The following is a 16,570-nucleotide window of genomic DNA, read 5'->3' on the forward strand; positions in this document are numbered from 1 at the left end:
GACAGCATTCTAATAAAAACTAAAGTGGGTTTTGCAGAGACCATTCAAAATTCGCAATGTTCAACTTGCACTTTAGACCGAACGGTTCGTCTGAAAAAAAAGTAAATAGTGATGTTTGTAGATAATTTTAAGTACTTTAATTTATGTTAACAGATCATTTACTAAAAGTTAATAGTTTTCGAGATTTAAGCAAAAAAGCGAGAAAAAGCAGAAATTTTTCCCTTTTTTTCGCTATTTTTTCAATGTTCCGTCACGAAATTTTGTCCGCAAACCTCATATTCGGATTCAGCAGCCCAAAATCCATATATAATGAAAGAAATCAGAACTACCCCAAAACTTTCCCAGTCAAAACACAATTTTATTGAATCACCACGCTTTTCTTTGACGGATGTGTTAGATTTTTTAATTTTTTTTTTTTTTTATTTTTTGCTTTTTAGTTGATTTTTTTATAATATTATTATTATTATTATTATTATTAACATTCAATAAGAATAGAGGATTAGAATCCTATTATACTCTCAAAGCTAAACAAATTTTGGTACTTAGCTGTTTTACACTTATGCTGATTTACATATAATTAAATTAAAAATACAATCAATTATTATCGAGTCTATTCTTAAAACTATTTGTACTAGGAGCCATAGCGACATAAGCCGGTAATGAATTCCAAGCATAAACAACCCTATTTGATAAAAAGTTTAACCTGATGTTGGTTCTGCAGAGTTCTCTTCTTAGCTTTCTGGGATGGCCTCTTAACCGCTCATCTGTATTTATTGTAAAGAAATTTCTGAGTGAAGAAGTTTCGTAATGAAATGAATTGAATGTTGTAATTAAGTCGCCTCTAAGTCTGCGGGCGGATAATGGAACTAAATCCATGATCCTTAAACGATCTTCATATGAGGGACGCACCAATGAATACGGGATCCGAGTTACTCGTCGCTGTACATTTTCCAGCATATTTACATCACGCTGAAGAACCGGACACCACACTGAATTAGCAAATTCTAATATAGGTCTCACATAAGTTTTATACAATTTTGCTAAGGTTCGACTGTCACAGGACGAAAAAACTTTACCAATAAGATATACCATGCGATTGGCTTTATTACACTGTTGCAACGTTTGAGGAGTCCAGGACAATTGTGAGTCTATTAACACGCCGAGATCAGAGTGACAATCGGTCTTTTTTAAAACGGTGCCGTTAATAAAATAATTTAACCGAGGGTTATTCTTGCCGAGATGAAGAACGACACATTTTTCTATATTAAGCGGTAGCAACCAGTCAGTACACCATCGAGAAATGCTGTCCAAGTCTTTTTGCAAACACTGAGAGTTTATTTTAGGATTGTTGTACAGCTTTGTGTCATCCGCATAAACCGAAAACTTTGATGAAATGATGTATTTTAGCTCCGATGTAAATATATTAAACAGTAGTGGCCCTAAAACAGATCCTTGGGGGACTCCACTTATCACGTCATATAGGGGGCTACTTGAAGACTGTATTCTTACTGAAAATTTTCTTTCACTTAAGAAGGCTGAAATCCAGTTTAACAGTTGCCCGCGAATTCCAATCCTGTTTAATTTTTTCAAAAGCCTTTCCCTTGGAACTTTATCGAAAGCCTTGCTAAAATCTAAGTAGATAATATCAATATCCTGTCCCATATCTACTTCGGCAGTCCAGTCATTTAGGCAACATAACAAGTTGGTAACAACCGATCTTCCACTGGTAAAGCCATGTTGTTCGTTCGGGATTATTTGATGCTGGTTCAAAAATATGTGTAAATTATCCACAATAATTGATTCCATAACTTTGGATATAACTGGAGTGAGACTAACAGGCCTATAATTTTTGGGGTCGAGTTTATCTCCTTTCTTAAAGATTGGTTTCACCCGTGCTTCTTTCCAAATTAGCGGCAGAGTAGCAGAGTGGAATGATTGTTCCATAAGCAAATGGAGTGGATATTTAAGAGCATTTGCACATGATTTCAAGAAAGTAGGAGAAAGATTATCTGGTCCTGGAGATTTGTTGGTGTCAAGTTCTTTAAGTTTTTTAAAAATATCATCAGGAGAAAATTCTACTGAGGTAATAGAACTATGATTTACGGGTTCATAATGTAAGTCTGGGAGCGGGCCATCAGGTTCTAAAGTAAAAGATCCGTAAAAGCTCCTAGCAAAAGTTGTAGCCACTTTCAAATCATCATTTGTAATATCACCTGAGTCTGTTTTTAATTGAGGAACAGAAACTTTTGTGTTTATGGAAGTTCTAATATACTTATAAAACTTCTTTGGATTATTGCTGTCTATAATATTTTTTTCATAGTTTCTCCTAGCATTGCAAATTTTTATTTTCAATAGATTGGCAACTTTCCTATGCGTAACAAAATCATTCTCCAAACGTGATCTTTGATACTTTTGCCAAAGAGCTTTCTTTCTCTTAATCAGTCTTTGAATATCCCAATTAATCCAGGGTTTAGAAGGAAATGTAGTTATAAGTCTTGAGCTTGTATTCTTTTTTATGATGTTGCTACATTGTTCATGAAAAATATTCCAGTTTTCCTGTACATTTGGTAACGACAGGGCGGAAGCCCAGTCAACCAGTGACACATCATGATTAATACCTCTATAATCAATAAAATATCTTGATGAGTATAGTTTTTTTGGATCAGTAACAAGAATTAACTGCATTTGGAACTGAAGAATTGCATGATCGGATTTAGCAAAAGGGGGATAGTATTCTAGATTGTTTATTAAATCATTATCAGAAGTAATAATTAAATCCAAGATGGAGGGTTGCTGCCCAGAACGGAAACGAGTTGGTTCAGTAACGATTTGTTGGAGATGTGAATCTTGTACAAAATCAAGAAGAAGTCTAGATGAAGCATTTTGAGGTACAGGATGTGGCCATTTTAAATCTCTATGATTGAAGTCACCGGCAATAATTAGGTTTTTGTAAGTTGAAGCTAGAACGGATAAAAAATTAATAAGTTGAACATAATTATTATAAGCAGTATCAGGCGGTCTGTAAACACAGCAAATCGTAAAAGATAAGTGTTTATTATGAAAGAGAAGACATATTGCCTCGAAGCCAGGAATATTGGAAGGTAAAACAGTTACTGTAAATTGAGAAAAAACAGAATCTAACACATAAATGCATACTCCACCTCCAGTCGAAAGCCGGTCGTTGCGGAATATAGTATAACCTTGTACATCTATGATAGAATTAGGTATATGTGGTTTAAGCCAGGATTCTGTTATAAGCATAATAGCAGGCTTCTCTAAATCCATATAAGGAACAAATTCATTGAGTTTTGCCATTAAAGAATCAATATTAGTATAAGATATAGAGAAATTAAGAAAATTTGACTGTTTCAGTTTTTTGATGGTACAATAGAGGGGGTTCCTCTGATGAACTTTATAGTAATATCAGTCTCGCCTTTAGCCTTTCGATCATTTAGCTCCTTTCTCAACTGATCCAAATACTCCATTTGCTTAGGTGTTTTATCATCTCTAATAATAAATTTATCAAAACGGGTTCCCGTTAATGAGTTCTTGCGTTTAAGAATATCCTTTGCAATTGATGCATTGTTAAATGAAAGTTTCATTAATTTTGGTCTATTGGGTGAAGGTTTGCCAATTCTGGTTATGCTAACAGGAATATGTGGGGTTGAATTCCCACACACTACCCCCAAAATATCGGATGCTAATTCTTCATCATGCTTTTTACGTTGATCGATACTGCCTGTACTTTCTGGAGCACCAACAATAATTATATTCTGAGCTCGCACCATCCTCTCAGTTGCCTCCGAAACAACTTCTTCAAAAGTTTGTGGTGACATCTTTTGGTTTGTAATTTGTGTGCTTAGATCATCAAACTTTTTATTTAATTCTGACATTTTAGTTTCAAACTCATTTTTAAAGCCTTCAAAAAAAGATTTTAATTGATCAAGATTACCAATATTTCCTGAACAATTATTACAAAGAATCTTAACGCTTCGTGATTTATTTCTAGTCATTCTAACATCTTCGGCGGATTGCATTCCAACACACTTCAAATGAACAGTAGATCGACATCCGTCACACATTGTTGTTGGCGTAGACCCTAAAGCTGATCGACAATTCTGGCAATCACTCATATTTAAAGCTGTTTGACCTTGGTAACGATAAACAATTATTGACTAACCTGTTTATACGGCAGAACAGCTTCCAGATATCTTCTAATTACTCGCTTAATTTATGTTGCACAGATTTTAATTTTTCACTAATATTACCACTATAATTAGACGATTAAATTGATGCCAATTAAACAATACAAAAATAACTATTTCCTTGTAAAAATAGCAAATAACTACGAGCGATTTTAAAAACGTTCTACACAGTACCGTGTTTGGTTATGATATTATGGTTATAATATTGTTAATTTTAGTCACTCGTAACTAAAGAAAAGCGTTTCTTAAAAAAAAATTTTTTCGTATTTTTTTATTTTCTTTTTCTACGACTTTGTTCCAAAATGAATCGTTTTAAAGTTATAAACAATGAAAGTAGAAAAAAATCGATATTTTTCGAAATTTTTATATACATATTTAAATTTTTTTATTAATGTTCCGGGCATATTTGAGAAAGAGCATAAGTCAATTATAATTATTGAAGTTGTCACCTAATTTCGTCTGCAAAAATCCGAATGCCAAGTCTCACGTCCACCTCAAAACTGATCCGCTCTGGTCTAAGTGTGATTGGTGTTAATCTTCCTAAGAACAAAGTGCGGAAATTGTTCAAAACTTATATGTAAGGAAGACGCAACGCAAAAATTGCAGCCTTAAAAATGGCCTTAAACTGACGTTTGAGTATTTGAAATAATGTATAAATTACCTTAAACCTTAATTCGCCTATGGGCGCTTTTCCGTATGGAATACATAAAAAGGAATGAAACTTTTCTCCATGAAGATCTGTTTTAGTGCCTCCAGAAATTTTTCCCTCCGCTAGTTGCACCACAGGAGCCATGTTTCCGATATACTGCAACAATAAATCGAGTTAGAGCACTAGCGTTGTAACCTTATTCAAGAATCAAGTAAATGACACAACCAGTTCAAATAATGAATTCTTATCTGATAAAAACGTTAATCAATTACAATTACATAGTAATAAGCAATATTTACATTAAAAACAAATTATGAGAATAATTATAGGGGAGTACGGTCCTGACAGTAATAATATACATCACGCTGTAAACCGCTGCGAAACTTATCAGTTTTTAAATGATAAAAACACAATTTAAAATTATTTTGTTAGTTCCTCCACATTGTTATAGTGGAAACACCATGTAAACCTCGCAAATCTGACGTGAGTACCAAAAACCACATCATATTATATTTATATTAATAACAATATAACCTATAAAATATCCAAGAAATATAAATAGGACCAGTTTTGGGCCAAGATCCACACCGGTTTTTGAACCGGCGACAGGGCCGGCCTTGCAACGTCTCCAAAATTAATCAAACATGACTTCGAATAACACCATGAACACTACCCAAACTTCATCTCACATCTCATATTCCAGTGTTGTTAACACGTTTAAACAACCAACAAAAGACGAAGCCATAGTTCTTTCTAGTATTGAAGGAACCAAAGTTCAAGAGTACATCATAGCCGTCGGTTCAATAGTTGGTCCACGTAACGTATCTTTCGCTTCCAGAATAGCCAACAATAGAATATGTATATATCTTTCCTCTAAAAATATGGTTGATTCATTGCTGCATTCCCACAAATACGTCAATATAAAAGAAACTCAAGTAGAAATAAGAAGACTTATCACTCCAGCTCAAAGACTGATAATATCAAACGCTGGTCCTTCTGTTCCAACCACGTTAATTGAACAAGAACTACGTAAAATGGGTATAAACACCGTCTCTAAAATGACTTTTCTTAGGGTAGGAATGCCTGAAAGCGAATATAGCCATGTCTTGAGTTTTAGAAGCAAACATTTATCACACCTTTAGAAAATATGTCCATTCCCGATTCTTTCATGATCTCTCATGATAATACCACTAACAGACTATACCTTTCTATAGAAGGCTTCAACTATTCAAAATGCAAGACTATTGGTCACCAGGAAAAACAATGTCCTGACAACGCCAATACAATCACTTCTAATGCAACCAATCTTGACTCAACCAATTCTAATCCACCCACTTCTAATACAACAAATCCTGACCCAACCAATTCTAATCCAACCTCTTCTAAAGCTCTTCCAGAAACCTCCCAAAACACACAATATATAACAAATATACCTTATAACCAAACAGAACAAAAACTTTCTGACAAAGCCTTAATATCCACCTCTAACGATCACCCAGCATCTTTCCAAAATATATTAGATCAGATCTCAGACGTACAGGTCTCTAATAACCAATTAGAATCTACCATAGAAACTGACAACATGTCAAGACCTACAAATAATACAAATGAAACAAACACTTTAAAAATCCCAACATCATCAACTTCCAACAAGACCAGCAATCTTACTCCATTAGAAATAACACAACCTAAAATTATTCCAAACGTCACAAAACATCTAAAAAGGCTCATCTCATCGTCTCCAGAAATCAACGAAAATACCACACAGTCCGATTCTCATATCTTCACTTCTCCAGTAACAAGGAAATCAAAGAAAAAAACAAAAACGTCTAAAAGAAATTCTCGAGATGAACTTTTACTTTCCCTAGAGACAATTAAAGACAAAATCGCAAACAGATCACCACCATTTGTCCTTAACTTCGACGAAATATGGAACTTTCTCGAAAACACATTAAACGCAAAACATCCCGAAATAACCTCAAGAAACTATTCGAACGAAACAGCCGAATTAATTCAGATCCTTAATTTTGTTCACGCCTATACCCACAATTCAAAATTAAAAAATAATATAACTCGATTAAGAAAGAAACTAAGCCATAATAATTTCTCTTCCACAGAAGAGACCGATGAAACACATTCTCAGTCAGAACTCGAAAATGTATAACCCCTATATATTACAGTGGAATATCAATGGGTTCTATACCCATTTAGAACAATTAAAACTTCTAATAAATGAAACATGCCCTAAGATCTTATGTCTTCAAGAAACTCATTTTAAGCAATCCAATATTAATCTTCAAAACTACCAATGTTTTCCAAAAAACAGAATAGCACAACAGGCAAGTGGCGGAGTAGCCATCTTTGTAAGAACAGACCTAGAAGCTAAGCGAAAGAAGATCTCATAGAATCACAGACGATGACCTCAAGACAATCCTCACCAAAAAAGTTTCATCAGTGTTAACATATTTAAAAGACATCAAATTGTATAACTCTATTTAATGTAATACTTTGTATTGTTATATCCACTAATAACCCTGCGCGGTTGATGTGGTTTTTTGTTTAAATAAAAAAAAAGAATAATTATAAACCATGAAAAATAATTTTATTTTTCAAATAAAAATTTCAGTGACAAGCAAGTTTTACAGGGAATTTAAAATTTAGGTCTCGAACAAAATGTATTTATAGTAGGGGAGGCATGGATGCTAAATTTGCGGTTATTGCCCTATTGGGTTGTATTTGGTTGTTATTATCTGATGTTTATTTCGTGAAGTATCACGGGGTTCCTATTTAAAATTTTAAAATTACCCCCCACCTCCCTCCATGGGGGGTCGTGTTTGGGATAATTCGATAGATTTTTGAAAAATACTGAACAGGTGTTTTTCAGTTTTTGAACCTGATTTTCAAATTTGTTCCAAATCTTCTTATCTACCTGTCATCAGATATTTCTTTCGACCTAGATATTTTTCCTTGGTTGCTGTTTCGCAGTCTTCGTTGTACCTCGTACCATTCGTTTTGCTTTTTATTTCTTTGTATCCTATTACTTTTTCTGCTGCTGTCGGAATGTGACCTTTTATTTCTTTCCACGTTTCTTCTATGTTATTATGGTTCGAGACTTTTAAATTTGCATCCAACTACCTATTTAGAATAATCTTTCTGAACAGTATCCGACTCTAGTTTCCTTAAATCCCAATTTTTTTTTCGTGTATTTCTTTTTGTGTTTAATTAGGTATTTAATTTCGATATTTACTATTACTAGGAAGTGGTCAGAATTTTCGTTTTCATAACGATACGACCTGACATCTTGAATTGTTCTCTTCCACTTCTTTTAAATCTTGATTATACAGGGTGTCCCGAAAAGAATGGTCATAAATCATACCACACATTCTGGGGTCAAAAATAGTTCGGTTGAACTTAACTTACCTTAGTACAAATATGCTCATAAAAAGAGTTACAGCCCTTTGAAGTTACAAAATGAAAATCGATTTTTTTCAATATGTCGAAAACTCTCAAAGATTTTTTATTGAAAACGGGCATGTATCATTCTTATGACAGGCCCACCTTAAAACCAAATTATAGTGAAATTTTTCCACCCCATAAAAAATTTATGGGGATTTTGTTCCCTTGAACCCCCCCAAACTTTTGTGTACGTTCCAATTAATTCATTATTGTGGTACAATTAGTTGAACACAACGTTTTTAAAACTTTTTTGCCTCTTACTATTTTTTCGATAAGCCAGTTTTTATCGAGATGCGGTTACTTTTTTACTATATTTACATAAAAAATTTATGGGGGTTTTGTTCCTTTAAACCCCCCAAATGTTTGTGTACGTTCCAATTAAACTATTATTGTGGTACCATTAGTTAAACACAGTGTTTTTAAAACTTTTTTGTCTCTTAGTCTTTTTTTGATAAGTCAACTTTTATCGAGATGTGGCTTCTTTTTCAAAATATACCAAAAAATTTAAGTTATAAATAAATTTTCAGATTATTAACAAGTGTCTATAATCATACTTAACCATATACAAATCGGTGGTGGATTCGACAAATATTCAAAATATCTCGATAAACACTGCCTTATGAAAAAAGTACCAAGAGGCAAAAAAGTTTTAAAAATATTGTGTTTAACTAATGGTGCCACAATAATAATTTAAATGGAACGTACATAAAAGTTTGGGGGGGTTTAAGGGAACAAAACCCCCATAAAATTTTTATGGGGTACACAAATTTCACTATAATTTTTTTTTAAGATGCTGCTACCATAAAGATTCCTCATGTCCATTTTCAATAAAAAACCTCTAGAAGTTTTCGATATATTAAAAAAAATCGATTTTCATTTTGTAACTTTAAAGGGCTGTAACTTTTTTTGTGTGCACTATTGTATATAGATAAGTGAGGTTTAATCAACCTATTTTTGACCCCAGAATCTGTGGTATAATTTATGACCAATCTTTTCGGGACACCCTGTATAGATTATAGATTAAATATAGATTAAATCTAATACTTGATTACCGTCAGTATACCTTATGCTCAGATTACCTTATGCTCTTTTTTGTGTTTGAGTTGTGTGTGCATAATAAAAATGTGTCTGTTGCTGCTGCTAGGTTACAAAGAATTATTTCATTAGTATTCGTAATTATGTGGAGAGTCTCCTTACCAGCTACGTCTTTGTTTATATCTTCCTTTCCTATCATTGCGTTGAAATCGCCTAGTAAACTTATATGTCTTTCTTGGGTACATTTTCAGACATCTCTTCGAGTTTCTCGTAAAACTCGTTTTTGTCTTCTTCTTTCGCATTCTCAGTTGGAGCATTGACGAATGTTAAATTAGATTGCTTGTTTTTATTCCGAAGTAAGATAATATTTCTTATGGAAGGAATTTGTCGATTTAAGGCGGCATATGACAGTGTCTTAAGACCAAGTCTTTACAATGCTATGAATGAGTTGGGAATTCCAAAAAAACTCATATCTATGATAAAAGTGACAATGGCGAAGATGCTATCAGCAGGAAAAATTCAAAACCACTCGTCAACCCCATTCGAAATACATAAGGGGTTAAGGCAGGGAGATGCGCTGGCGTGTCAGCTTTTTAATGTAGCCTTAGAAAAAGTTGTAGACGCTAATTTAGATAGCAAAAGAACAATATTTAATAGATCAGTCCAAATTCTTGCATATGCAGATGACGTGGACATTATAACAAGAACCAGGACGAGAACTGCGGAAATCCTAAGCGATCTAGTAGCAGCAGCAGAGCTAATGGGGTTACATATAAATCAAAATAAAGCAAAATTCATGGCGACCAACACAAACACAAGAGCTGGAAATGTTGATGCAGATCTAATCATCAATGACCAAAACTTCGAAGCGGTCAAAGAGTTCATATATCTAGGGACATCGGTTAACCCCAGTAATGACACCTCTGAGGAAATAAGAAGGCGAATAATAATTGCAAACAGGTGTTATCATGGTCTGTCAAAGTACTTATCTAACAAACGTCTGTCTCGAAAAACTCGTATAAGGCTGTATAGAACATTGATAGTCCCCGTTCTCACATATGGTTCAGAGGTATGGAGGCTAACTAAAACAGATGAATCCGCTCTATCAATTTTTGAAAGAGAGGTACTACGCAAGATATTCGGAGCGGTTTGTGAGAACGGAATACGGAGGCGTAGATATAACTTTGAACTGCAGAATATCTACAAACAAACGTTTGGTGGAAAAGATATTATCACTATAATTAAGCGAAATCGCCTGCAGTGGGCAGGACATGTAGCCCTAGCCCCTGAATCGAACATGATAAAAAGGATTCTAACAGCTCAACTCGTGGAAATGAGAAGACGGGATAGACCAAAGTTGAGGTGGATGGACGGGGTAACACAAGATGCCGAGAAGATCGGAGTCGGCAACTGGAAAGTGCAGGCAAGGGACAGAACAGAATGGCGTAGAACGCTTGAGGAGGTCGAGGCTCTCTAAGGGCTGTAACACCATGATGATGATGATGATGATGATAATATTCCACAGACTGCATTGAAATCTATCACCTTGACCCTTAGTTTGTTGCTAATTAGGAAAGCTGTACTATTATGTCCCTGTTTGGTGTCTCCGGAAATTTTGTTTTTCTTTTTTCAATTGATCCTTGATCTTTTCATCGAATTTCTTGTAGCGCTAAGGTTTCGATCTTGTACTTTTTCATCTCATTCGCCAGCTGTTTCATTTTTCCGGCTCGTAATAAAGTCTTGATATTCCATGTTCCTATTCTTATCTTGCTACTTTTTGTTTTATTTCGATTTAATGCTTTTTGTTTTTTATTACACTCTTTACAACCGCTTTCTTATTCATAGCCAATTTTTGTTCCTGATTTTTATCAGTTACTGTATTTTTTCCTAGTATTTTGTAGTATTGTTTAGCTTTGTTATTTTCGCTGTATTATCTTTTGTGTTTGGGCTCCCCAAGGGAGATTTTTGACTCACTTCTTCTTCAAATACCGTCTACTAATCGGAGGTTGGATATCATCATCACTATCTTTACTCTATCCACCGCTGCTCTAAAGAGTTCTATAGAACTGCATGTAAACCAGTCCCTTAAATTCTTTAACCATGACACATTCCTTCTTCCTATACTCCTTCCGCCTCTTTTCTTTCCATGTATTATCAGTCTTAGCATTTCATATCGCGGTCCCCTCATTACGTGTCCCAGATATTGTAACTTTATTATTTTTATTGTGTTTATTATTTCGCATTCTTTACCCATTTCTCGCAATACTTCCGTGTTCGTTTTCTTCTGTGTCCATGCTATTCTAAGCATCCTTCTGTAACAACACATTTCAAATAACTGCAGCTTATTTACGTGTTCTTGCTTTAATGTCCAGCTTTCAAGTCCATATTGTAGTATCGAGAACACGTAGCATCTCAAAGCTCTTACTCTCAGTTCTAAGCTAAGGTCTTTGTTGCAGAGTACTGTTTTCATTTTTACAAACGCATTTCTTGCTATTTCTATCCTGGTCCTTATTTCTGTTGTTTAATCATTTTTCTCTGAAATCCAGGTTCCTAGGTATTTGTATTTATCAACCCTTTCTATCGGTACATTTCCCAAATGTATGCTTGTTTTTATGTTTGTTTCCTTAGTTATTATCATGTATTTGGTCTTTTCATTTTTAGTCCATATTCTTCACAGAAATTGTTTGTTTTGTTTAGTAGTAGTTGGAGTTGTTCAGCAGAGCTTGCCATAATCACGGTGTCATCTGCATATCTTATGTGTTAATAGATCTTCCGTTAATTATTATTCCTTCACTTTGAGATAGCAATGCTTCTTCAAAAATGGCTTCACTATATGCATTAAAGAGTAGTGGAGACATAATACATCCCTGCCGAACTCCTCTCCTGATTTCAATTTCTGGACTGGGTTCGTTATCTATTACAATTTGTGATCTTTGATTCCAGTAAAGGTTTGTTATTATTCGTAAGTCCCCTTTGTCTATGTTTTTTGTCTTTAGAATTTGGAATAATGTTTCATGTCTTACTTTGTCAAAAGCTTTCTCAAAATCAACCTAACAAACATGCACATCCACATTCATGTCCATGCATCTTTGAGCCAACACATTAAAAGCAAATAACGCCTCTCTGGTTCCTAGTCCGTTTCTGAACCCAAACTGACTATCATCTATTTCTTCTTCTTGTTTTTTATTTATACGACCATGCATTATTTTCAAGAATAATTTGAGAATGTGACTTATTAATGATATTGTTCTGTATTCACTGCAATCTTTAGCGTTTGTATTTTTAGGGATAGCACAAAAGGTTGAGAGTAACCATTGTTTTGGTATGTTTCCTGTTTTGTACACTGTGTTAAATAAGTCTACGATATCATCATTTATGCATTTTAAGCTTTCTACTGGGATTTGGTCTGAACCTACTGCTTTACCATTTTTGCTGTTTTTTTAATGCCGATTTAATTTCTTCTTTTAATTTCTTCAAAACCGTATTATCTTCTACTTCGACTTCCATCTGCTCTGTTCTATTGTCTTTGAACAATTCATTTATGTATTCTGTACATCTCTTTAATTTTTCGTTAGTACTCAATACAAATTTCCCATTTGTATCTTTTAGTATTCCCGGTTTTCTTTTTCTGTTGTTCTGTGTTAATTCCTTAATTTTTGTATGTGTGTTAACATTATCATATCTTTTCTGGTGTTCTTTTATTTCTGCGCATTGTTCTTTTAACCATTATTTTTAGCCTGCTTAATTTTGGATTTTATTTGTTTATCCGCATTTTTGTACATCTGATTATCTCTGTTTTTATGTTGACGTCTTTCTTCCATTAAATCTAGCATTTCCTCTGTGATCCATTGTTTCTTTTTGTATCTGGTTGGTGTAAGAATTTCTTTTTGACGTTTATCTATTTATGTCAGTATTTTGCTGGATTTGTTCTTTAACATTCATTAAACGGTTATTAATTTCATCTGTCAGCCGTTGTTTTATGAGTGGGTTCCTTAGTTTACTTGTATCGACTTGTATCTTTGACTCACTGGTCTAGTTTTATTTTTGTTTCTCTGTGATTTACTGTTTTCCAAAGTTGGGCACATTGCTTTAGATGGCTCGTTTATATCGTCTCTTTTAAGTTAGTCGCCTTTCTCCGTTTATCCATAGTGTATTGTACCTTAATTATGCCAGGTACCCTTCCTATCTTGCTTTTTTCATGTGTTCGATGAGTTGTTTTTTTCGGCGATTACTTGCTTTGGTAAATTTTTACTTATTTATATTTTTGTTCCTTAAGATATTTGGACCTTTTCAGTACATCTGTTCTTATGGCTATATGGCAGTCTCGTTCCTTATTTCCATCAGTATATATCTGTTTTTTATTTTTTGGCCATCTTGATTTCCTATTCTTTTTAGATCCGTTATTTCTTGTTCCGGGTATTTTGATTTGTAGTATTTGTATTTTGATTTTAAATTCTCCATAATATTTTCCTTGTTCTTCCTCTATTTCGTACACTACTACGTTCTTCTTTCTGATGTTTCTTTCTAGCATGTCTATTATTTTCATTTGGACTTCAATTTTTTCTTTCATTACCTTGTTTTCCATCTTCAACTGTTCATTAATTGTGGATACTTTCCTTAGATCCGATTATATACTATCCAACTTTCCTTCGACTCGTTTATTGTGGTCGTCCATTGTTTGAAGTTTCTTCAGGATCTTATATAACATCGTGTCCTCCATTTTAGACTCCGGCAGGCCCGTCCCCAGGGGTGGGCGAACTGGGCGCCCGCTTAGGGCGGAGAATTCAGGGACGGCAAATTTTAGAGGACAGCCAATTTTTGAAATTACAGAAACATAACTTATGTTTTTAATATTATAAAAAATCAATATTATAAACAAGAGCGGCAAAAATGCAACTATAAAAACGAGAAATAAGTAACTGAAACAATAAAAATTGCAATGTTTATTCGACGGAAAATCGACAACACCGCCTTCATCTTCATCGAATAGAAATAGTAGAACCGGAACTAAACTAAATTCACTGAAATTCACTTAAAATTAACTTTACTGAAAATGGATATAATAATTAGAAACATATGGCTGAGGGTTTGTCCAGCCACGCTAACTAAGTCTCCAGCTCATCTACAGTCACAGCGACAGTGGGTAGAACTAGCAATTAGACTAGAATCGGCCAAAATCATAAATGAAGAAACACAAAAAGTTCTAAATTCAGAAACCAGTCATTGTAAAAATGTAATACAACGACTTATATCAATGATACAGTTCTTAGCACAACATTTTCTTCAGTTACATAAACAATGGTAATCTTTTTAAGCTTTTTGAGCTCTTTAAAAATTTTGATTCTGTTTTACAAGAGCACATTAGGAGAATAACTTATGGGAGTAAGAAGCCGCATCACTACTTGGAAAACGTATTAAAAACGAAATTTTTCAGTTTCTCCATGACCAAATCAAAAATAAAATTTTAAACTTTTTGAAATAAGCAAAGTATTATAGCATAATTTTAGATTGTACATCTGATATTGCTGGGGTGGAAGAGATGACTATTGTTGTACATTTTGTCGACTTAGGTTCTTGTTCACAAAGTGTTAAAATTCGAGAACATTTTCTTGGATTTGTGCCTGTAGTGGGAACCACTGGCTTGGGAGTTACAGAGTCCCAGAATGAACTGGGAATACCTTTGGAAGATATGAGAGGACAAGGGTATGATAATGGGGCAAACATGGAAGAAAAGAACTTGGGAGTTCAAAACAGAATTTTGAAAATGAATCCTAGAGCATTTTTTGTCCCATGTTCTAGCCATTCACTTAACTTAGTCGTGAACGATGCTGCTAAAGCCTCACAGTTTGCAGTTTCTTTCTTTTCCTTAGTGACAAAAATTTACAACTTTTTCTCAGCATCTATTCATCATTGGACTATGCTGAAAAATCGTATTTATAAACTAAAATTGAAACCTTCGTCCGAAACTAGATGAAAAAGTAGAATAATTGATGAAATTACTCCTATTAGATACCAAATTGAAGAAATGTACGATGCTCTTGTAGAAACCACTATGAAAAAAAAAACAACGATAAAATGGTTGCTCATGAGGCAAGCTGTTTGGCAAATCAAATCCGTGATTTTACTTTTCTTTGCTCTGTGGCAATATGGAATGACATTTTACTTCACATCAACGTAGTCGCGTATTCAGAGTTTTGATATGGGAGCGTATCAAGCTATAAGTTTATTAGAAAAAGCGGAAATCTATTTTAAGTCTCTCAGAAGTGATTTAAAATTCCAGGGCTATTTGACAGACGCAAAAGAGCTCATCAAAGTTAGAAATTGAGAACCCGAAAAGGAGGCACAGTAATAGCCAGAAACAGGTAAGTGAAAAGACAATTTGGCCATGAGCCTGAAGATGAAAGTATGGATCTAGATCCAGAGACGCGATATAAAGTTGACTTCTGTTTAAAAATTATAGACACAACCGTTAATGCATTAAGTGATATATTTCAGCAAACTAAGAGCCATGGTGAAATTTTTGAGTTTTTGTGTATACCAAGGGGGGCTGGGGGCGGCACTCACCGATCTTGCCCAGGGCGGCAAAATCACTAGGGCCGGGCCTGGCCACTGGTGATAGCATAAGAGAGTTCAGCCTCCTCAACTGATCAAAGGTTATTCACTATCCGTCCCCAGAAGAACAAATATGCATATTGAAATATTTTCGCTTTGTTCTTTTTCTAGATATTTCGTACAGTCTGGCAACACTGTTCGAAAATCTGCTAATTTGATGTTTGCTGTTTTTATTACCTGGTGGAATTTGACGATACTAGGTACTTAATTAGGTTATTGTTTGGTTCAAAATTTTTATGGTTACTTTAATATCATGAAATTTTCTTGACGGCGTCAATAGATGTTATCGCTACTTACAGTTCTGTCACTTTTTAAATTAAATATGCACTACACCCACTAATTTTAGTCAATTTTCACTGCTAAATTCACAGCTGTTGGTACGTTTCAACACCTCGTTGCCAAGTCTGAAAATTATTTTGCAGCTGATCCTTTTCTGGCAAGTTTATGAGCTCTTTCATTGCCATACATTTTTCGGTGACCCAGTGCTATATTGTACCACTTTAGTAATAGGGGTAGACCAAGACTAAGATGAAGGGATTGTGTGGACGAAGGCACGAAGAAGATCGACGCAGCAAACTGCTAACGATTGGCGAAATAGACTGGGAAAGTCGAG

At 34.4% G+C, this 16,570-nt stretch overlaps 1 protein-coding gene across 1 annotated transcript in view; it reads right to left on the minus strand.

The window, feature by feature from the left end:
* The window catches only part of LOC114330900 (juvenile hormone esterase-like), a 75,659-nt gene extending 59,297 nt beyond the window's left edge, over window positions 1–16,362 (minus strand). The window contains exons 1-2 of the mRNA XM_028280333.2: window positions 16,255–16,362; window positions 4,867–5,010 (exon numbers count right to left, since the gene is read on the minus strand). Of these exons, the coding sequence (XP_028136134.1) occupies window positions 4,867–4,998 (132 nt within the window). The 5' untranslated portion in view covers window positions 4,999–5,010; window positions 16,255–16,362. The remainder of the gene's footprint in view (window positions 1–4,866; window positions 5,011–16,254) is intronic.
* Between the last annotated feature and the right edge of the window lie 208 nt (window positions 16,363–16,570).

This window comes from Diabrotica virgifera, chromosome 1 (genome assembly GCF_917563875.1).
Source record: "Diabrotica virgifera virgifera chromosome 1, PGI_DIABVI_V3a".
Taxonomy (NCBI): Eukaryota; Metazoa; Arthropoda; class Insecta; order Coleoptera; family Chrysomelidae; genus Diabrotica; species Diabrotica virgifera.